Genomic DNA, 23,452 nt, shown 5'->3' with positions numbered 1-23,452 from the left:
GGGGTTACCAGACTGCCACTCACATCCATAACCTTAGATTGTAAACCTTTGGCAGTGTCCACCCTTCCCTAGTGTACTCTACACGATCCTTTCCTATGACCACCTCATACTTGTATTACTGGGCCTACCTAACCAGCCCAAAATAACATGTTTATGTATTTTGTACTGTGTTTTCCTTGTATAGCTTTATCCTATGTTGTATAACACTGTTACGTCTGTAATCCTTTGTATAATTGTATGTATTTATTGTCCACTTGTAAGGATCTTACCTGAATTATCCCACGATGCAGATGTATCCCTCACCAGTCCCTCCACTTTGCTCACTTCGGGGTCTGCAGGTGCGCACGGCAACTGCAGCGTCCTTCCCAACACGGGGGCAACCTCATCCACTCAGGAGAAGCAGAGCACGTATGGATTCAGACATTGGCTATACGTCCTTAGATGCAGAGGGTTGTAGTGTCAGCTGACATTGCTAGTCAGCTGACACTTAGGTAGGATTTGTAAGTTTGTGTCAACTGACATTGCTGGTAAGCTGACACTTAGGCAGGATTATAGTGTCAGCTGATCTGTTAGTCAGGTGACACTTAGGTAGGGATCTGCTACTCTCTGATTGGTTGCTGAGTGTGTGGCCACTGATTGGGTGTTTGCTTATTTAACCTCCCTGGCGATCAATTTCCCAGGATTTCTGTGCAAAAAGTGATCCAATTAATTTTCATAACCTTTTTTTTCCTGTAACTTGCCAAAATGTGTCAAGCAAGGGTCTAGTATACAGTGCAGAAGAGTATTGACGTGTATGCAAGTCAATACTGTTTGCAGCATGTTTTGTATTGACGTGTATAACCATCAATACCGCTAGGGAGGTTAGGTGTGTGGTGTCAGTCTAGCATTGCCCGTGATAGCTTTGGCTGTGTGCTTTTCTGGGTGTTGTCAAATTGGATTGTCTGTGTACCGACCTTGCCTTGAACCTGACCATTCTCTCTGATTGCCATCTGTATCGACCTTGCCTGAAAACCAACTACTCTCTGATTGCTGTCTGTGCCGACCCTTTGTCTAGAACTTGACTACTCTTCTGAACTCCGCCTGGACCGACTTTGGATTGCTTGATCTTGATATTGCCTTCTCCCTATGTACCTTGATATTCTGATCTTACTTGTATGAACTCAGATTGTTACTGGACTTGCTACTGTCTCTTGTTTGGCTCTGGTGAGTTATTAGCTCACTCTACGTTCAGCTCCTATACCTTGCACCTACAAGGCCTGGGTGTAACCGAAGTCAGGCAGGTGTTGTTACCCTACCTCCCGTTCAAGCGGGGACATTCCACATAAGGTGAAAAAAGTGGTGATAGATTGGAGCATAGGAGATGAGCTGTGAGCTGATATCTTGCCAGGCCTGACACCAGTGCGGTGTAATATGTTATTGGTTCATAAATAAATACATAATTAATTAATAACAATATTAATAATAGTATTTCAGTTATTACCAATAGATATCACCAACAGGTAATAACAAAGTTTTAGCTTCATGACTCTTACCTAAACTCAACTCAGGCTTAGTGTGTACCTGACCTAACATGTGGCATCATGAGATAGACATATGTATATAGAGTCCCAGACCTACATGTAATTAGGTTGCATTGTGTTCCTTCTTCCTTGTATAATTGTAAGGATTAAAGTTCCAGAGATCTGAATTTCCCTCCAGTCTGACTTTGGACTGTTTCGGACTGTAATTCTCATTGATAACAGGCTATCAAATTTGCATGGCAAATAAACACTCCTGACTACAGGGAATAGATTAAAAAAAGGTAAATAGTTGAAGATGGAAATGCAAAACATCTAAAACTGTCATTCACTTAAAACAAAAAAAACTTTTATGTTTTTGGCTTTTAAACTCAAAATAAGATAGTGGAATTCTCGGACAATCATATTTAGGAGAAGAACATTACATACAATTGTTGATCTCATCAGTTTATTTTCTGTTCAGGTTTGCTTTAAGACTTCTAAACATATTGTAATGCATGTGGCAGCTTGCCTAATGATAAGAACTTGTTTTTTTGAGTTGCTATGCATAACTTGACTCCATTATTTATTGCATATAACCAAATTATTATTACATAGAACCATATGATGCGTGATAAAGAAAAGCTGAGCAAATTTTTTTTCCACATTTTCTTAAAGCATACCCCACTTACTTACTAAACCTTGGTTCAATTCCAGAAAACTTGAGCTGCTAGACCACTCCTCTTATCAGAATACTAAGAAAAGTGAACCTCATCATCAAGCACATTATTCAATGCAACCGGAATAAGCATTTCAATCCAGAACAGAACCATTTCTTGGATTAAAAGGTCCTGCTTTTGATGCACACTAATGTTCACTAAACAGCAAGCCAATGAAGGGCAAGCTGGAATTTTCAGCTGGTTAGCCTTTAGAAGGACAATAGTAAGGCCCTTATTCGCACCAAGTTTTCTCCTATGAGATCATTTTTCATTTTCCGTTTAAAGTAACTTTTCAGCACTATTTAATTTAAAAAGTACCAAAAAGTAAGTGAAAAAGCACTGTCAAAGTTATTCTGATTATTTTCTTGCATGCAGGTGATTTAAAGGGCATGTAAAATGGCAATCTTGAAAATATCCCCTAGAAGAAAACTTAAGAGAAAAAGTGAATTGCATATGGGCCTATGTGTGAATAAACAGTATATACCATTGAAAACATCACTTTTCTGAGCACCCTTCCATTCATATCTTATCCATGAAATCCATGAAGAAAAAAGAAAAAAAAAAAGAAAACCTGATGACAGTTAAACTCTCATCATAGATAGTTGTCTCTTGAAGTATACTATGTGAACATATTCCTTGATGTATGCATACAGCTACAGTAAAGACTGTATAGATATAATGAGTTTAGATACATCTATTTTTGCACAAGCTTTGAAAAGGAATGGGAAGACAATAAAAAAGGCCCACAAGCACAACAAACTTACTTCAACTTGAACAGCCGTTGGAGGCACAGGATTATACTGGGGAATGTATGTCCCTTGCATAGGTGCAGCAGCAGTCATATACTAGAAAATAAATCATATGATTCAAATTTAATAAAACAGTTCAATCTGTTATGAAAGTAATGTCTATTGAAATCTCATGAAAAAAAGCTAGAGCATTTAAAAAACATGGTTGGTTCTTAAATTTCTTAAATATGATCTGATGTTGGGTTAAGTCCTTAGCATCAACCTTTAGAGGAATGCAGGCAAATAATTACTTTGAAAAAAATGATAACAATGAAGTAATTAATTACTATGTTCTTAGGTGTCTAAGTATGCACAAGCATTACTACCAATAATAAAGTACACAACTAGCAAATAATCTTATTATACAAAACTACAGTGTTCAGTCTTGTGCCATTCGGTCTTCTTGCTTATTTGGTGTCATGTTGTACGGTGGAGTTCTGCCAAACCTGGAGGTCACCCAGAGGTAAGGGTGAGAGATCACACTTACAGCTTTTAACAAGTAGATAAAATCCCCTTTGAAGCACAGAACAAATAATTTGATATCTTTGTTGCCTCAAGCCTCTCATAATGTTATTGGTTTCTGTCAACAAGATAGGAATGCAAGTTGTACCGTTCCGGTTGTCCCCAAGGAGAGGTGATTCATTTGCTGGGTTAGTGGGCCCATTATACTGGCCGGCTGCATCGACATGGTATGGTCCATCGTTGGTGTTATTACGGCACCCTACAAAACAGAATACATTTTGTTAAGCTATCTCACAACAGTTAATCTTAAGTAATCTACAGTTATTCAATATTTACCAACAATGCAAGATGCAAAACCTAAGTCATATGTGGGCTGTTTCTCCATTATACAAAAGATCAATTCTCCCCAATCAGAAAGCAATCAATTAAGAAGCTATTTATTCATTTTTCTGCAACATTTGGTTTTGATAATTTCTTCGCCCCTTAACGCCAAACTAAACTATGCAAATGTCAACCCACCGCCTGATTGATAAAAAATTTACCACTGCTCCCCTTAATATTTCTGACCAACTAGCTGTCCGAAATTGATCATCAACTCATCAATTGAATAGGTGGTAGTTAAAGGACTGCTAATAAAATCACAGTGAATGAATCTGCTGGAACAATAAACAAGTGTAGAAATACCTTTTGTTTAGACTCATAAACGTAACTAATATAAAGTCGATAATGTATAGTCAATAATGGCTCTGTCTGAAGAAAGTACATGGCAAAGCAATTTATTTTAAATGAAACCTGAACTGAAACAAATGCCAAGGCTGCATTTGCCACCAATTTTTAAAGATGTCATTTACTGTGTAATTTGAGCTGTGTAATTACTCTGTGATAATGTGATAAGTAAACACCGAAGCTTAAAGGATACCCGAACTGACATGTGACATGATGAGATAGACATGTGTATGTACAGTGCCTAGCACACAAATAACTATGCTGTGTTCCTTTTTTTCTTTATCTGCCTGAAAGAGTTAAATATCAGGTATGCAAGTGGCTGACTCAGTCCTGACTCAGACAGGAAGTGACTACAGTGTGACCCTCACTGATAAGAAATTCCAACTATAAAACATTTTCCTAGCAGAAAATGGCTTCTGAGAGCAAGAAAGAGGTAAAAAAGGGGAATTTCTTATCAGTGAGGGTCACACTGTAGTCACTTCCTGTCTGAGTCAGGACTGAGTCAGCCACTTACATACCTGATATTTAACTCTTTCAGGAAGAGAAAGAAAAAAAGGAACACAGCCTAGTTATTTGTGTGCTAGGCACTGTACATACACATGTCTATCTCATCATGTGACATGTCACTTCGGGTATCATTTAACCCTTTCTGTGCTTCCAGGAATGTGCAGGAAGATAACACTTCAGGTGTTTTGGGGGGATTTTCATATATTGTAATGAAGACATTTCCCCCCTAAATGTTATCATGCAGTGGCTTATCTTTAAAAGCAGAGGGGAAGTTCTAAGTTTAGTATCACTTTAAGCAATGGCACCTAGCATTTCTCCCTTACTTCAAGTTCCCTGTAAGTGCAGATTGCCAAATTTCAGTACTGATTTGAATGCTGATAGGCTGAGTGGATTTTTCTGATTTATAAGTCTTTATAATGTAAATACAAGCAAAGAAATGCTATCAACAAAGATTTCCACTGAGGTTTACCGAGTGTTATTTTCCAAGATGAGCACAGAAATGTCATTGAACAAGGGCTCCACCAGGCATCACTTTGTACCACTTTACATCTAAACTGGTTATTCCCTATGCTGCTCGGTGAAAGTGAGGCTGTCACTTAGAATAAAAATGTAGCAAAGGTGGACATGCACATATTTTTTTTTTCATTGTCAGACAATCAACTGTACACTTACCACTGGATAGGCGGCTGAGTGCTTATTTTCTGTACTACTGGGAGATTTAAACTGTCCTGCATTCTAAAATAAATGTTCCGACACAAGAAAATACCTTTAAAGGGCCACTGTCGCAAAAATCTTTAAATATATATAAACTCATATAAATAAGAAGTATGTTTCTTCCAGGAAAAAAAAATGAGCCATAAATGACTTTTCTCCTATGTTTCTGTCACTTACAGTAAGGAGTAGAAATCTGGCATTACCGGCAGGTTTTGGGCTAGTCCATCTCTCCATAGGGGATTATCAGCATGGCCTTTATTCTTTATAAAGTCACTCCCTGAAAAAGATTTATACAAAGATGCTGGCCAGCCCCCCTGCTCTCCGCACATGTTTTTAGCAGTTGGACGGAGCAAGTCCGAAACCTGTTGGTTCTGTCAGAATTCTTCTACCTTCTGTAAGTGACAGTAACATGGGGGAAAAGGAATTTATGCCTCATTTTACTCTGGAAGAAACGTACTTCTTATCTGTATATGTTTACATATATTTTACATTTTAAGATTTTCACGACAGTGGTCCTTTATCAGAGTTAAAATAATCCACATGATGCTCCAGCACACCCCCTGCACTTTGTTCTGTGTATTTGTTTTTGTGTGTGTGTGTGGTTTTTTTTTGTTTTGTTTTTTGCTTTTATTCTTGGATAATCATTATAGTTATGTTAGGTTTGTTTATTCGGCTTGGCATGCACTTTTAAAATATGAGTATTTCTATTATGTCATTATGAACCTCCTGCAAGCACACTGAATGACACAAAACAAGGTACAATCTGTGACCTGCCCAATATGGAAATTGTGTTAACCTTGATTAATGGAAACCGTTTACTTGCTAGTCAAGGGGCTTTATGGAGAATCCCAGTGACAAGGACATAACATTGAGAAGCTGTGCTTCTTGTACTGAATGTATGCTAATGCATGCATGTTTTTTTATTTGTTTGATTGTTTAAGCTCTGGAGTTCACATAATAGCAAAGTAAGGAGTACGCAGTGATGTGACTATTTTTATGTAATATTATTAAGGTTTATCTTGTGTTCCTTCCTTAGATGAGTATAAAAATGTGTTTTTCTAAACCATTACAGCAGTTTGTTTTAGCTTCTTAAAAAGAGCGTGATAATATCTTTTCATAAATAAAAGTGGGGATCAGCAAGGTCCCGCCGAGCTGACGAGACTCGATTTTAGACACACTGCTCTCATTTATTCCCACTTTCACAGATGCTTACCATTATGTACTTTGAGATAATTCATCAGGGGAAATCCCACAGTTCCAAATGCAGCTACGGCAAAAAATAATCTGGAGTATCAGCTAGGGCCGTCACTCAATCTTTTAATTAGCACGCAGCATGAGAGGTGTGACTGATTAGTTTCACAGGAAAAAAAAAGTAGTCCTAACTGACTGTTTGTGTCCCAATGCCCAAACCACTGCCTAACCCTCAGCTCTATTCATGCCCCCCTTACTTGTTTCTTGCTGTTTCTTATAGTTTCCCGTACAGTTTATATCTCCATTTATAGCATTTGTAATGTTGTTGCCCATCACTCATTGGACTTGATTCACTAAACCGTGATAACTTATATCACGGTCACGCTAGTGTTTGTGTGTTTTCATGTGCAATCGTGAATTTTCATGCGCAATCGTGAATATTTGTTCACGAAATTTGCGATTGTGAACGAAAATGTGCGCGAAAACGCTGGCACACCCGTGATATGAGTTATCACGGTTTAGTGAATCAAGCCCATTGTCTCCTTTTCATTACCTGCACATATTATTTCATTGGTGATGTCCAGATATTTCTCTAAGCCCCCTCATTATATTTCTGTATACCCCTGTTCTGTCTATGTTCGCTATTCCACTCCGGATCTCTGCTGCTGAACTACAATGCAATTTCAAGCAGCAAAACTGCCCAGAATGTGAACGGGACTCTTCTACTGTTTTAGTGAGTGATAAATTATACAGTTCACAGGGGTGGCTCGGAATGTAACATTAATTGATTTGGCGGGCTACATTTTTTTGCCACTATATAAGCTCCTAAAAATTAAGTCCAGTCCTCTTTTGTAGTGAAGAAAGTGGAAAGGTGTGTTTTATCTGAGTGTGCAATCCCTCTGTACACAGACATGAAACAAAATATATACATGCAGGGCCGGATTTCTGGAAAGGCCGCAAAGGTCTGGGCCTTGGGTGGCTGCAGCCGAAGGGGGCACCTAGACATGAAAGAGGGGTTGCTACATATGAAAGAGGAGGCTGAAAATGGGGAGCAATACATGAAAATGGGAAACTGATTCCCAAGGAAACTGTGAAAAAGATGGGCTACAAGTGCATAGAGGATACAGATGGAAAAGGGCCTGCACATGGAATGGGAGGGGCGATGCTGCACATTAACCACTTTAGGACCGTGGGATTACACAGTGACCAGGCTATTTTTTACAATTTAGGCCACTGCAGCTTTAAGGCCTTGCTGCAGGGCCATACAGCTCAGCACACATTTGCCCCCCCCTTTCTGCCCACCAACAGAGCTTTCTGTTGATATTTTTTTTTTATAAATATCACTAAAAAAAAATTATACCCCAGCCCTCCCTCCCCCTGCCAGCCAATCACCGCAATTGGCTGTCATAGGCATCAGCCTATGACAGCCGCTCGCTCCTGTGCCTCCCCAGGGGAAAGCTGAGTGACACAGCTGTCCCCAGTACAGCGCTGCCTTAGATCGCAGCACTGTACATTGTAAATAGACGTCAGTTTCGCAGTCTAACATTCTCCTAGTGGCGATCGGTCATTCAAGTGGACCCCGGGACTCCACATCAATTGGCTTTAAACGGCCCTGGTGATGCTGCCGCATCCACGCCAGTTGGCGTGGAGCAGCGGGAAGCAGTTAAAAGTGATGCACAACATACTTGGCCTAGGGGAGACACAAAAAGTATAATTCTGGCCTTGTATACATTTATATATTACTGTAAATACTTGTCAGGCAATTTAGCCTCCCATTCGCTGACCACTAAGTGCCTTTCAGCTGCAATTTGATGCAGTTGAATGGCAAAGTTTGTAGCCCCATGTGCTTTACCCACGATGCAGTTACCCTGCAGCAAAACATTGCAACATGTCATGCTCCATGACTCAATATGGTAGCTGTATCTGTTTATGCCGTGCTGAGCCCTAGCAAGAGACCAGCCAGTGCAAAGGAGCAGCTGAGAGGTTGTGGAGCCCTGTGTGAAAAAACCCTTACAGGGAACCTGAAATGAGAGGTATATGGAGGCTGCAATATTTATTTCTTTTGAAGCAATACCAGTTGCCTAACACTCCTGTTGACCCTCTTCCTCTAATTATTTTGGTCATAGACCCTGAACAAGCATGAAGATCAAGTGTTTCTGACTGATGTCTGACTGGATTAGCTGCATGCTTGTATCTGGTGTGATTCAGACACTATTGCAGTCAAATGGATCAACAGCACTGCCAGGCAACTGGTATTGTTTAAAAGCAAATAGATAAATATGGCAGCCTCCATATCCTTCTCTCTTCAGGTGTCCTTTAAAGAGCTAGAACCATTCAAATCAACTTACAGAGGAGAGGAATTAAAAGTTGTGTGTAAAATCAAATTCAATGTTTTGATCTTATTTGTATAATATTAAGTGGGCATTGGCATCGCTCTGTATCTGCACCCAAGATTAAACAGTGTGCTGCTGAAAAAGTATCTAATATAGCTGCAGTACATACATTTCAAAAAGGCACATGTTCATTTGGTTGCTGGATGATAGTGATAGTGATTAGAATATTGGTAATGTGCTATGCTGTTACCTATATTCTAATAGTAGCTTTGCGATAGTAGTTTAATCTGGGTTTTTGACACAGTTTTCCATGGATCTTCTAATCTAGAAAAAAACTGTTAGATTCCTAAGCACTAACATTAACACCCCCCTTTACACTTCCGGTATTGGTAATTCATTCCTAATGCCTAACCCCCCTCCCAGTGCAAACCTTTTTCTAAATGCCTAACCCTATCTCCTCACTTCAACTATTAGCTCCCCCCCAACCTGTCCTGTGACATTAACACTCCTTAAAGCAGATCCCAGATGAAAAACTAACTATAACAAGTAACTTGTCTATATATGTTACCTACAGTTTAGATGGTTTACACAGCAAATCTGGCTGCAAACAGCTTTAATAGAATATGATTATTTCTTCCTGTGATACAATGATGTTGTTTGCATTACACAGCCATGTTGTTTGTAAACATTACACAGAGGCAGGCTTATCTGCCTCTTGAGCAAAAAAACCTAATCCCCCCTCCTCCCTCCTCCCCTCTGCCTCTGAAATCTCTGGCTAGTAATACCTCCCCCTCCTCCTGCCCAGACTGAGCTCCCATGAGCCCTTGCTACTGTCTGAAAGTGCCTTGGCTCTCTGAAAACCTGTGGGCGTGGCTTGTAAAGTTTATAGGGAATTAGAGTATTAAAACAAAAACAAAAAAGTATTTGGCTTGAGGAATGCCCTATAAACAATAGGAAAGGAACACAATTATACAATGAGTAAAAGTTCATTTCGGATCCACTTTAAAGTACACCTAATCTTAATCTCTAATGCTTGATAATTGTAAAAGTGATAGCCAGTAAATGGCTATAGGACAGCTGATAAAAGAACACCTACACTAACCACCCTCTGGCTGTAAAACCAATAGTGCTTGATCATAATGTAGCAGAGTGCAGACAACCAAAGTAGTTGCCCCCTATCCATTTAACCTCCCTAGCATTATGGACGAGCTGCGCTCATGCCCCGCTGGGCCGATTTTGATATTTTTTTTTTCAAACACGCAGTTAGCACTTTGCTAGATGCGTGTTTGCCCTGATCGCCGCCGCTCGCCGCCGATCCGCCGCTACCCGACGCGAAAGAAGGCCCCCCCCGCACACCCTGTGCACAGCCTGGCCAATCGCCGCCAGGCTGCGCTTTGGGGTGGATCGGGAGTCCCAGTGACGTCACGACGTCGATGACGTCACTCCATCCGTCGCCATGGCGATGGGGAAGCCCTAAAGGAAATCCCGTTGAGAACGGGATTTCCCTATGAGCGTGATCACCGGCAGTGATCAGAAGGGTGGGAGGGAGAGAGGAGGAAGACGAGAATCATGTAGCTAGCGCTAGGCTAGCTACATGAAAGGAAAAAAAATCAGGCATTAAAAACCCTCCCGCGGCCATGCGGCCGTGGGAATTGAAATGCCCAGCAGGTTAAATCTCCAGCCTGTGCTCAACTATGTAATAGCTGAGAACCGGGGAACCTGTGAAACTGTTATCTGGTGCTTGGCTATATAATATCAGAACACAATTTATACCTCTAGTGATCACCCAAAATACCTGTTTCCTGCATTACTACCTTAAAGTGAACCAGAACCGAATAAAATGATTTAAAATGAACACATGATGTATCTGCAAATTAATATTACATATTTATCTCGCTGAGAGTTCCTATCAGAAGCTCACCCTTTTCTTCTTACAACCATTCCTTCCAGTTCTGAAAATTTTTTGTCGGAACTGAAATATTTCAGTTGCTGTCAGTTATAACTGAAAGGACAACTGATGAGCAAGGTAATATCCATGTTTCCCTATGGCTCAAGTGGGCGATATTACAGTTTATCAGTGTGCTGACCAGGAAGCTTATATGCAGTAATGGTCAAAATGGAGGACAGGGAATTCTATTGATCCCAGTAGATAAACAGGACAATGGAGAGGAGAAAGTGATTGATGAGTAGATTACAAGGTAGGTAAGTACAGGTTTGCTTTAAGCAAAGAATCAGCCATGGCTTCTGTGACCAGAACTATTAAATGCAAATTTTAATTTTCACTAAAAAGGAAAAGCTCACCCAATCAGCTCTAAATCGTTCAAGTCTCTTAATAAGTTTCAGTACAGTGACGGAGCTGACATTACTCTGCTGTTTACCCAGATCTCCATCTGAACATCTCTATGATCTTTACAGTGAGTCACTGTGAAAAGTGCCTGGCATATTGTCAGCTGTTACTGAGGTATGTATGTTTCATATAGGGCCAAATTATGTTTATGACACCTTTTGACACTCTTAATGGCCCGTATGCAATTAACTTTTTCACCTGCGTTTACTTCTAGGTGGTAGTTTCACACCTTGTAAATAAAATGCCATTTAAACCACCAGAAAGCAAGAAAATACTCAAAATAATGAGAAAAATGGAATTGCATATGGGTCAATATCTCTTATTTGCCCAGCATGTAGCATGTTTACTATGCATAACCACATTATGCAATATTTTGGCAGTGCCATTCCAATTAGAATAGTCGCAGCAGTCCCTCTCGCATGAGTTGATTACTAAAGTCAGCACCTTTTTATACCCAGAAGTGGCCAATAAGAAGTATACCACACCTTTGAATGACCTATGTAAACACATAACTCACTGAACAGACCTACTGACCAACCAAAATGTGCCCTTAATTTCTGGACATGAAAACAAATTGATTGTCCCTTCTGAACATGAAAGAGGTCCCCATGGGGGACTTCTTCAGTTAAGGTGGCCATAAACATTGATTGTTCCTGTTGATTTCTAGTTGATTCGACTGCTCAATTGAACAGTGCTAAAATTGATGCCACAACATGCCACCCAATAAATCCTTAGCTCAATTTTTGGCCAAAATTGAACTAGTTGGAAGGTATCGATTGGCTGCAGGACTGGAGCAATGGCAGATCGATGGCCCGTTGTGTTGCACTGCATCACACAGTGCAACAGCACAGTTCAATAGATTTTTTATAGATTTCATATTGAAACACATAAAAAAAAAACCTGAAAGTTCTAACTAAATAAAAAAAACAATATCCAAATGATAAAAAAGACATTCAAGCAAGTTTCTTTTCACACATCATTTTTTCTTGATTGAATCACACTAGACATAGCTGGTATTAAATTGGGCTCACTGTGCTTCTTTTACAAAGGGGCTCCAGAACTGAAGACTAGTGGAGAACTGTAGATGGCAGTGATCCTACAAGGTTGGGTTTGATTTCTAAAAATCTGTCCAGGATAGCATAGATTTATTGTTAAAAAAAAACACTGCTTTGGGTGCATGTACATGACAGCAGTCAAACAACTTCTGATTTACCAGTCTTCAGCATCTCTTGCCATGGTCTGATATGAACCAGGTAAAGGTTGCAACCCTTGGTCACCAATGGTTTGATAAGTCCAGCCACTTTTCCTCTCCAGTTTAGAAGAACGTAGTAAATCAGGCACAGTCTAACTACTAAACGATAATTTCTTATAAAACAATCATTTTTGAAAAACCAACCAATCAAAGGAAGATCACTGCATGTATAAACCCAAATAATATTTCTCTAGTCAAAATCATTCGATGATCACATTACATATACTAGAAGCTTTACATCTTTTGAAAAAAATGATATATACAGTAACTTAGCATCAACTTGGGAAAATTTTAATCATCTACGCTTATATTTATGATGTGTGGATTACATATAATCACTAAATGAAAAGCAGATCCATAGGGGCTGATGATTTTAAATGATACACAATAAGATTTTAATGACAGACTGTGTCCTTTGTAAGCAACACTTAATTTCATCTCCAGACATATCTTTTATATATCCTCGCTGTTTTATTTCCGTATTTACAGAGCTACTACAAGTTTTAGGACTAATTAAAATTCATGTAGGCGCACTGCAATATTGTTGAAGATTTGCATATCATTACCTTCTCCATTAATCAAACCCATGGAGTTAGCAGTCATCTATTGAACAGCAGGAAGATGCTTGACACAGCCATTTACTTACTTTAGGAAAAAAATGAAAGAGGAGGCAGAAAGTGTTGCTCACTTAAGTGAAACATTACAGGCCACCCGCCACTAGGAAAGTACAGCAATATTCAAACTCAACCACCCATGGAAAACATAATCAATGTAACAAATTTAGGCTTCTCCAGCATAAATTAAATTCTCAGTTATAATGTTGAAGCTTATAATTATCACATTTAAAAAGGAGAAATTTGGTGTCAGATAATGGAATTTATATGTGGTAGGTGTAATAACATTACATTTTCATCATGATGGTTGAACATCTTTGAAGCTAATAGTCTGCTTCTGTCATCATCATAACCATATTAAGGGAAAGGAAATTGAGGCAGTAGCCTTGGGTCACAAGTTGCAAAATGTATGTGCACTTCATGGCAAAACACACACGCTCATGGAAACACACACACACATACACACACACACACACACACACACACACACACACACACACACACACACACACACACACACACACACACATACACACACACACACACACTCACACACGCACACACATACACACACACACACACACACACACACACACACACACACACACACACACACACACACACACACACACTCACATACACACACACACACACACGCACACACATACACACACACACACACACACACACTCACACACGCACACACATACACACACACACACACACACACACACACACACACACACACACACACACTCACACACGCACACACTATAACAGTTCTCGCAAACTAGGACAAAGAATTCTTGTGTAATATGAACCAATGAACCAACCTTTAAACATGAATATAGTTTAGGAAATGACAGTTCAATCTAGGAAGTGTGTAGAGCTAGAAATACTGTAGCTCATCAGCCATTCAGCCAATGGGTAGGGAGTCATGGCTAGTTAGGTTTGTTCATACAATAACAATGGAACATAAAAACTGATTAAAAAAATAAAGAAACTAAAATGAGAAAGGGGAAAGAAATCATAAGTAGTAAATAAGTGTCAATTCTGTAGCGTTGTTGGAATAGTGCACATTGCTGGAAGGGACTTTTGAATATTCCTATTTCCTTTGCTATGCCATCTTAGAGAGACCCTGGAGATCGTAAATCTTTGGCTTTATTATGGATTATATAGCTGTTAACAAGAGCCACGTTAATTATTTTTTACAATTGAGTTAGTATTAAGTCTATTTAAAGTTTAAAGTGAACCTCCGGACTAAAAATCTACTCAGCAGAAATGAAAAGGCTTGGTGTTTTTTTAACAGTTTCACAGCATTAGAACTTTGTTTTTCTTACCAAAGCATAATTTTTAGCGGCATTTTAGCTAAGCTTCACCCATCAAAGAAAACTGCCCGTGCTTTATTTCCTTGATGCTGTGCAAAGCATGATAAGATTTCTATGTTGTTATTCACATTGCCGAGCAACTGGGAGGGGTGATCAGCACACAGGACAGTTGGAACTGTGTCTCATGCTCCCTGTCACCTCCTTTCAACCAAAAAGATGGCTGCCATCATGAAATCAAGCATTTGCCTGTTCTTTTAAAACAGAGTGGGTAAGAGATTATATTACCTATCTATTTTAATTAACATATCTAATGTAACTTAATGACAGTATGTTTGTTTAGGCTGAATTTCCTCTTTAAGGTAAAAACTATGGTTGGTTAATGAGATGCATGATACTGCATATAATCATACAGGATTATGAACATGTTGTATACATATTTATGCAGCTTGAAAACAAATCCTAGAGATGTGGCATTCGAATGGACTGTTTTCAAGCTACATACATGTGCATACAAAATTTGCATAATCCTGTATAAAATCAGAAGGATTTGCATCTCGTTGATCATTCCTAGTAGAAAATAGGCTAAATACTAGATTATGTTTTCCATTACAGATTTTAAACCATTCTAGAGCAAACTAATGAAGCTAACTAGGCACCAGTAGTGAGTTTGTTGTGGGAGGTACTAACACTGGTGAACATAAAAGCAATGTACAGATACTGTTCTGGCAGAGAAGCAGACTAACTATTAAACACAAAGGTAATAAAACGATTAGGGTGAAAATGCATCCCACCAACCACATATAAATTCCATCATATAACACCAAAGTTCTTCTAAATGTGACAAATATATGATACTTCTACTTTATAGTTTACAATACAGTTTATGCTGGAGAATCCTTAATGTGGAATTCCATAGGTGGTTGAGTTTTGACACAGTTCAGGTCTACTTTAAGATTCTATAAAGATAATACATACAGTAGATCAGGGCTTAAATGGATGGAACAAAAAATATATGTGTGTAGGTTTGTGAACACCAACCCTGTAGAGGAGTAAGCCTGCTACAAATGCAGTCTCCTTAGGACTATGGCCTCAATTCACTAAGCTAAACTCCTGTCTTTATTAACTCTTCTGCGCTGTTTTACAGTTATCACAATTATATCACCATGGTGATAACTGTAAAACAGCTCAGAAGAGTTATTAAAGACAGGAGTTAAGCTTAGTGAATTGAGGCCAATGTCATTTATTTTAAGGATAGATCAATGTATGTTTCACTGGTTATCACAATCAGTTCTTGAAAGTCATAGCAGACCCTGGATTGACATCCTTAGAACACTTCAAAAAGCAATAATTAACAGCTTATCCAAAGATACCTGTACATTATTCACTGAAATTAATATGTTATACCCTTTTTCTTGTACATGCTTTTTAATACTGCTAAAAATTGCTTTTTCTTCCTTTTATAACGTGTATAACTTTAAACAGTACCTCCATTTTGTTAACAAAGATAAGCAATTTCTACCAGGCAGAATTGGCCCTTTCCATTGTCTTTGGCACTCACCCTTATGCATAAATTTGTCCATCCAGCTTTTTCTAGAGTGGTCAGTCATGCATTTGGTGCATCCTGACTAGTTTCCAAAGAAAAAAAATCTTAAAAACCTCTGAAACTGAGAACTTTGAAGTACTACACATCTTAAAGAGAAACCGTGACCAAGAATTGAACTTCATCCCAATCAGTAGCTGATACCCCCTTTTACATGAGAAATATTTTCCTTTTCTCAAATGGATCCTCAGGGGGCTCTGTATGGCTGATTTTGTGGTAAAACCCCTCCCACAAATGATGTCAGCGCCTCACAGCTCTGAGGTACTGGCATCACACTGTGGGAACCTTGCTGCATTGTGGTAAATAACAGCGGTTTACAACTGCCAAAAAAACAAGAAGCTTCTCCTTCCAGTGACATCACCCACCAGCAGTAAAAATGTCACCATGTGATAAATGTCAGAATTTTACAATGAGCAAGCACTGACTAAATCATTTATACATATTTATTGTACAAAATAAGCACTTTTTTATTACATTATTTTCACTGGAGTTCCTCTTTAAGGTATTAGATTCAGTTGAGAGCTAATTACATTTAAGTTGGAGTTCTCCTTTAAGATGCATTGAGCATTTATTCAAGCAAGCTAAGGCAAAGGGGAAATACAGAAAAATGCAATACTATAAAACTGAGCAGCAAACATATTAATTAAGTTGATTTTTTTATTTTCCCTCAAATCAAGGTGATCTAACTATCACACAAAAAAGATGGGTAGCATAAAGTAAGTGAAACAATTAAAATATTATGGAAGAAAGCTGCTAATTGGTAATATATAATCATTTAATAGGACTTTCCTAATAAGATTTTATGGTAATTTTAATTTAAAACGCCAAGACTGCAAGACTCCAGATTTGAGATTTATCAAGTTTTTTGAACACAATATAGGCTACATTTTCAGAATAGTGACATTATTATAGACATGTTTTGTGTCTTTAAAATGTTCATGTCTTTCTTGTGTTAAAGGACAACTGAAGCGAGAGGTATATGGAGGCTGACATATTTATTTCCTTTTAAGGAATACCAGTTGCTTGACAGGTCTGCTGATCCTCTGCCTCTAATACTTTTAGGCATACACCCTGAACAAGCAGGCAGCAGACCAGGTGTTTCTGACATTATTATCAGATACTAGTGGCCTTAGCCCATTTAAAAATGGGCTCTAGGTCTGTCATTGGCGCCACATGTCAGCGCGCATGCCGTGCACCCGCCCACCACACACGCATATCCACCTGCTGCACGAACACAAACCCATCCGCCGTGCGCACACCCGCCCACCTAGCCGACCCCTGGCCCATCCTGCTCCTGTCCAAGGCTGTCCCTGCGGCACATGCGCAGTAGTGCAAATGCAGGGACACACACACACACACAGGGACAGGACACAGAGATACAGGGGTTTTATTATATAGGATGACAAGATTAGCTGCATGCTTGTTCCTGGTGTTATTCAGACACTTCTGCAGCCAAATAGATCAGCGGGGCTGCCAGGCAACTGGTCTTGTTTAACAGGAAATAAATAGGGCAGCCTCCATATTCTTCTCACTTCAGTTGTCCTTTAACAAGAGAAAGTGAGTTCATTTTGTTTATATAGCATATTTTACTATGCACTTTATTTCTAATTTATATGGTTTCAACATAACTTATGTTAGTTACAACATGGCGCTACCCTTAAAGTGTACCAAAGATCATAAGGTACACAGAACATGTGTAAGTCCCTCACTGTCCTCCCGTGGTCTGTCTTTCAGCCATGATCAGCCTCGGTAATTGCTTTAGCCGGGTCCAGTCTGGGTCTTCTGCACATGCGCAGACCTCCCGCGCATGCGCAGAAGACCCAGGCTGATGCGACTGAAACAATTACCGGGGCTCACACGTGTTTATGGGGCTGACAGAAGTCCTGGGTAAGTATTGATTCTGTGTACCTTATGATCTCTGGTTTCCTTTAATTTCCGAGTACTGTAAACAGTACACAGGAAGTATTAATAGTAACTGTTTTACTCTTACCTTATGAATGAAAGCCGATGTCTTTGCTGATGCCGGGTTTCATTCATCACAGGCACTGTGATCGCATTTGGGAACAAGCTGTTCCCATTCACCGTTCATGGAATAGCAGGATTGTGAAAGAAACGAACAGCAGCGACAAGGCAATTGGGTACATTGAGGTAAATAAAGGAATACGGACATCTACGCCCATGGTTGTTTAGTAAAGTTTCCAGGGGTGTAAATACTGTATGTTTACCTGCGGTGGGGAAGGGGTTAATAGATGAATGCTTGAGCTAACATTAGTTTTTTTTCTTCTTTAGGGCACATAGCACATGGGTATTAAGGAGGCATTGGTATAGAAGCTGAGAGACGGCTCTGCCTGAGCTAGGCAATGTAGGGGAAAATAACAACGTTAGTTTGTTCCTTTGATTATGTATTTGGGGTCGGCTACCAAAATTACAATGATTTGCTGAGAAATCCGTCTGCACCACTATACCCACCACTATACCAATGCAATTAACATTCTTAGGAGGAAGCCATAAAACCTACCAGTATATTTTTGGGATGATTGAGTAAGCTGCAGTGCCCCAAGTAAACCTATGCATACACAACATACAAACTTCACTCCATGCAGATAAAGTCCAGGTCAGGAAATACACCCAGGATTCTAGGGCTGTGAATACTGCTATCCTCCACATTACCATCCAACTCCTTATAATCCATTGACTTGAGCTGCTTACTGCTGCTCATTAAACCTGCAGTAAATGTGGTAAGCAGTGTGCGAAAAACACCACTGTGCATCAATGAAGAATATGGCTTCTGCCAAAACAAGAGTGGTAAAAACGGTTTGGTCTATTAAGTGGCAACCATATAGCCATATACCATATAACAACCGTCACTTGTTACCTATAATAATTGGCATTAGCAGCAATTATGAGAAGCTGGCAATTCCTTATAAAAGTGATGATCATTTCAGCTGACCACCACTTCTATAAATGTGGTTGTCTGAAAACTGCCATTCTTTCTGCAGAAATAGTGGTTGCTTTCTGGCAGGCCGCAGATTGTCAGTTACTCAGGTATAATCAAGTCCCAAAGACTGGCGACTTGGCGGTGATATGTTGCAGGATTTGTGGCAGCAATCTTTCCATCACTCTTTAGCTATCTACAGAGCTGCTACTGCTTCTAGCTACACTTCAAGTCTATAGAACAACAAATCACTAGCAGCTAACAATTTGTCCCTAATGATACAAACTAATTGGTAGCATAAGCTGCTAAAATAAGATACACACAGTGGATTAAACTCAGATGAGGTAGTCAATCATTAAGGATGATATTGCCTGAGAATCTAGCATGTGAACAGGAACCCTCAACAACATGGTGGATCTCGAGCAACAATGATGCCCGAATGAATGGCAGTTTCTAAGCTACATAGCTCTCGGGATGGGAGTGTAACCCCCCCACCCCCGCATACTCAAGCACATTGCTGCAATATGGTAGCCCTCCAGTATTAGGTAGCCCTCAGTATAAGGTTACGCCTAGTATTAGATAGTTAGAGGTAGCCAATCAGTACGAGATACCAGCTTTGACACCCTGTGTAGGTAGTCAGAGGTGCCCTGCATATCATGTGGAAAGATGCAGCCTCCCCCGGCATCTGAAGCCAGAGGAGCCCTGAGTATTAGGTAGCCAGAATAAGCTCCCCCCAGCATAAGTAGCCAGCTCTAGCCCCCTGTATAGGTAGCCAGATGTAGCCCCACCCAGTATAGGTAGTATAGGTAGTCAAAGGGCCACTATTAGGAAGCCAGATGCAGACACCCTACCCCATTTTATAGGTAGCAAGATATGACGCCAGGTATTAGGTAGCCAGTAATTCACCATCCAGGGCTGGAACAGATGTGTGTGATCTGTCTTCCTCTTCAGCTTACTATTCTACAATAGCTACTGCGGCATCAGTCATCATGTAAACTGTCGGCGGCAGCGGGTCACATGATGACAGATGTCCTGCAGACATGGAAAACAGATTACAGAAGAGAGAGACAGGTCACCGGTAGGTCACGGGTGTCCTTCCCAGTCCCAGGTGGTAAGTTATTTACATCTTGTTCTGATGCGCTTCCTGCTAGCCTTAGCCTGTGCTGCTCTCCCCTCTAGCACTACACCCTATGTGGCAACCCACCTCCCCTACTCCTAGAAATTGTACTGCCTGTCTAATATCCTTAGTACACTGTTCTCCTACTCAGCCTGCGTGCTGGAAGCAGCTCTGTCTTGCATCATCCCTTCTCCCCGCTCCATAGCAACAGCTGCATTGTTAGCCTCTAAGCTAGTGACACATCTGTACAGCACTCAGCCCAAGTCTTGATCCCTCTGGGTAACAGTTCTCATATATGTGCATGAGGTTTTAGAATACTGTTACTAGAAATAAATGTTGATGAAAAATTAAACATTCACAGTGAAACTTATTGTGAACATATTTTTGCATTTTTGCAAATTCACACTGACCATTTTAACTTTATGGCTAGTGTGAAAATATATTTGCAATACATTTAGAATATCTTCAGCGTGCAAAATTTCATCAGATTTGGAATTTTGCAATTCTGAACGACCATACTCTACTTTTTACAATAATGGTAAAGAAAATCTATCTGACATGCCTTAGGTAGTCGAAGTGGAGTAAATTACTTTTCTGTAAGAATTGGTCATATCTACCATAATCAATTGATTTACTTTAAAAAAAAAAAAAAAATGCACCAACCTTATAACTAAATAATAAGACAAGCAAAACAGAAAATTTATGAAAAAAAATGACACTGCATATACAAACATTTCCAGCTAAGTAGTCCACAAAAAATATGGTAGCTAGTGAGAAATAATCTACAATAAAACAGTATATACGGTAATACAGCAATACTTCTGTATTATGTGAATTTATTATCGTTTTACAAAGAATATTACCCAAAAATAACATTGACTTGTTTTATGAATATATCAAATTGAATGCTTTGCCCTTCGCATGCAGGGAATGTACGCACACTGTCAGTGACAGGACTATATTACTATGCAAATTGAAGATAGCAGAATAAATTAGGATCTGTAAGTTAGTGTACCTGCATGAAACCTTAAGGGAACCTGATCTGAAAGTACCATTTAATCATAACATTATAGATTTTAATAAAATAATTTATGTTACCATATGGATATGCGGTAATTGAAATTACATCAAGCTAGACAAATGAAAAGAGCCATTAATCACCAAGAACCTTATGTAAATGAATTGAAAGTCTGGATTAGACTGATACCTACCGTTGGTTGCATAACATATGGCGGGTGAGGCATCCACGATGTACTTTGCACCTACGTGAAAGAGAACTAGCATTAGGTTAAGGGTGCAGACCATTAAAGTATTTGATTAATGCCTTGATAACAATCCATTAAAACTTATCAGAAAATTAATTTCAAGCTTCAGGCACAGCCCTTGTTGAATTTCTGTGTGCACTTACTTAATTTTGTAATTACAATGCTATATTTGAAATTATCCATTAGCTTCTGAAATAACCTAGGGAACATGTAGCCTATTTTGCAGTTATAAATATTAATTGTCAATTGAAAACCAAAAAATGTAAGGACTTTTTCAAATGAACATTATACCGTACGCCATGAATGAAAACATGCCAAAATGATCTTACATTGTACATGATCTATTTCCTGAGGCATACAGCAAAACACTCAGAGTGATCTCCCTGTGTGTTGTTTCTGTGTCCACACATCTAGTCATATACTTTTTTAGGTTTAGCAAAAAAAAAAATATATATATATATATATATATATATATATATATATATATATATATTATTGATTTATAAAGCACCAACATATTCCATGGCGCTGTACAAAGTTAGAAACAAACAAGGGGTACATAATAATATAGACAATGGTGTACACCAAAATACAAGATACATAATTAGTGACAAAATACAAAGAATGATACAAAATACAAATTATAGAATTGGCAATGACAGTGATAAAATTAACATGATGAATAAAATGTATAATGGTTACCAAGACACAAAAGGGGGAGAGAGCCCTGCCCTTGCGAGCTTACAATCTAAAGGGAATAGAGGGGGAAACAGGAGGAGGGGTAGTATGCTTTGTGTTTTAGGATACCTAGTAGGAGTGCAATTTGGTCTTAGTACAAAGGGAAGTGGTCTAAGGTAGCGCATATGCTTGTTGGAACAAGTGTGTTTAAAGATAACAAAGGTTGGCGAGTGACGGATGTGTTGTGGGAGGGCATTCCAGAGGAGGGGTGCAGCGCGTGCGAAGTCTTGTAAGCGTGAATGTGAGGAGTTGATACTAGAGGAGGACAACAGAAGATCATGTGCCGATCTGAGATTGCGATTGGGTTTGTATCTGGAAATTAGTGAGGATACGTACCGGGGAGAGAGATTGTGGAGAGCTTTGTAGGTTAGGAGTTTGAACTGAATCCTCTGGTTAATTTGCAGCCAGTGAAGAGCTTGACAAAGAGAGTCGGCAGAGGAAGATCGAGAAGAAAGATGAATGAGACAAGCTGCTGAGTTCAGTACTGACTGGAGCGGGGCCAGTTTGTTAGAAGGTAGTCCACAAAGTAGCACGTTGCAGTAGTCCAGACGAGAAATTATGAGAGCATGTATTAACATTTTATTTGTGTCTTGAGTGAGAAAGAGACGGATGCGAGATATGTTTTTGAGTTGGAGATGGCAGGAGCTGGCTATGGAGTGAACATGAGGAATAAAAGAGAGAGATGAGTCGAATATCACCCCCAAGCACCGAGCTTTGGGTACTGAAGTTATGGGAGTGTTATTAACATATATATACAGTATATATATATATATATATATATATATATATATATATATATATATTTTCGGATTATAAGACACACCTTTTCTCCTCAGCCGGCATACTCCAAGTCCTCCTCTCCTCCATTGCATGTGCACCACACGTATTCATGACCCCAATGCATGTGCATCGTCAGGTCATGCAGTGAGAGGCCACCAATAAACCAGGAAGAACCTAGCCCTTGGAAGACTCAGAATTGTAGAGCAGAAGGATTTGTCGGCACAGTAGTTGGAGGAAAGGAGGAGATGGAGAGAACAGTAACTAGGAAAGATGGAAGCCTCAGAAGAGCAGTGCAGAGCAGCAGGATCTGTCAGAACAGTGGCTGGAGATGGGAAGGAGAGGACTTGGAGTGTGCAAGCTGATGGCTTCTGCTGTAGTTATTAGTTAGTTAATGTACCTGGTAGGGTAGCAGGGGTTTGTGTAGGGTAGTTAATGTAGCTGCTGGAGCAGTAAGAGTTAGTGCAGGGTAGTTAGTGTAGCTGGTGGGGCAGCAGGGGCCATTGTAGCTGGGCACTGTAGCTCAGAGACAGCTTGGGGGAA

General features: G+C 39.5%; 1 protein-coding gene across 7 annotated transcripts in view; it reads right to left on the bottom strand.

Annotated features, from left to right (window-relative positions):
• RBMS3 (RNA binding motif single stranded interacting protein 3) overlaps positions 1–23,452 on the bottom strand; it is an 876,931-nt gene that overhangs the window by 11,455 nt on the left and 842,024 nt on the right. For all 7 annotated transcript variants that reach the window (XM_068234458.1, XM_068234461.1, XM_068234460.1 and 4 more), the window contains 3 exons: positions 21,341–21,391; positions 3,614–3,724; positions 2,980–3,060 (listed from right to left, as the gene is read on the bottom strand). In XM_068234458.1, the coding sequence (XP_068090559.1) occupies positions 2,980–3,060; positions 3,614–3,724; positions 21,341–21,391 (243 nt within the window). The remainder of the gene's footprint in view (positions 1–2,979; positions 3,061–3,613; positions 3,725–21,340; positions 21,392–23,452) is intronic.

Source organism: Hyperolius riggenbachi, chromosome 5 (genome assembly GCF_040937935.1).
Source record: "Hyperolius riggenbachi isolate aHypRig1 chromosome 5, aHypRig1.pri, whole genome shotgun sequence".
Classification (NCBI taxonomy): domain Eukaryota; kingdom Metazoa; phylum Chordata; class Amphibia; order Anura; family Hyperoliidae; genus Hyperolius; species Hyperolius riggenbachi.
The sequence above is the reverse complement of the archived record's forward strand: the minus strand, read 5'-3'. Positions and strand labels throughout refer to the sequence as shown.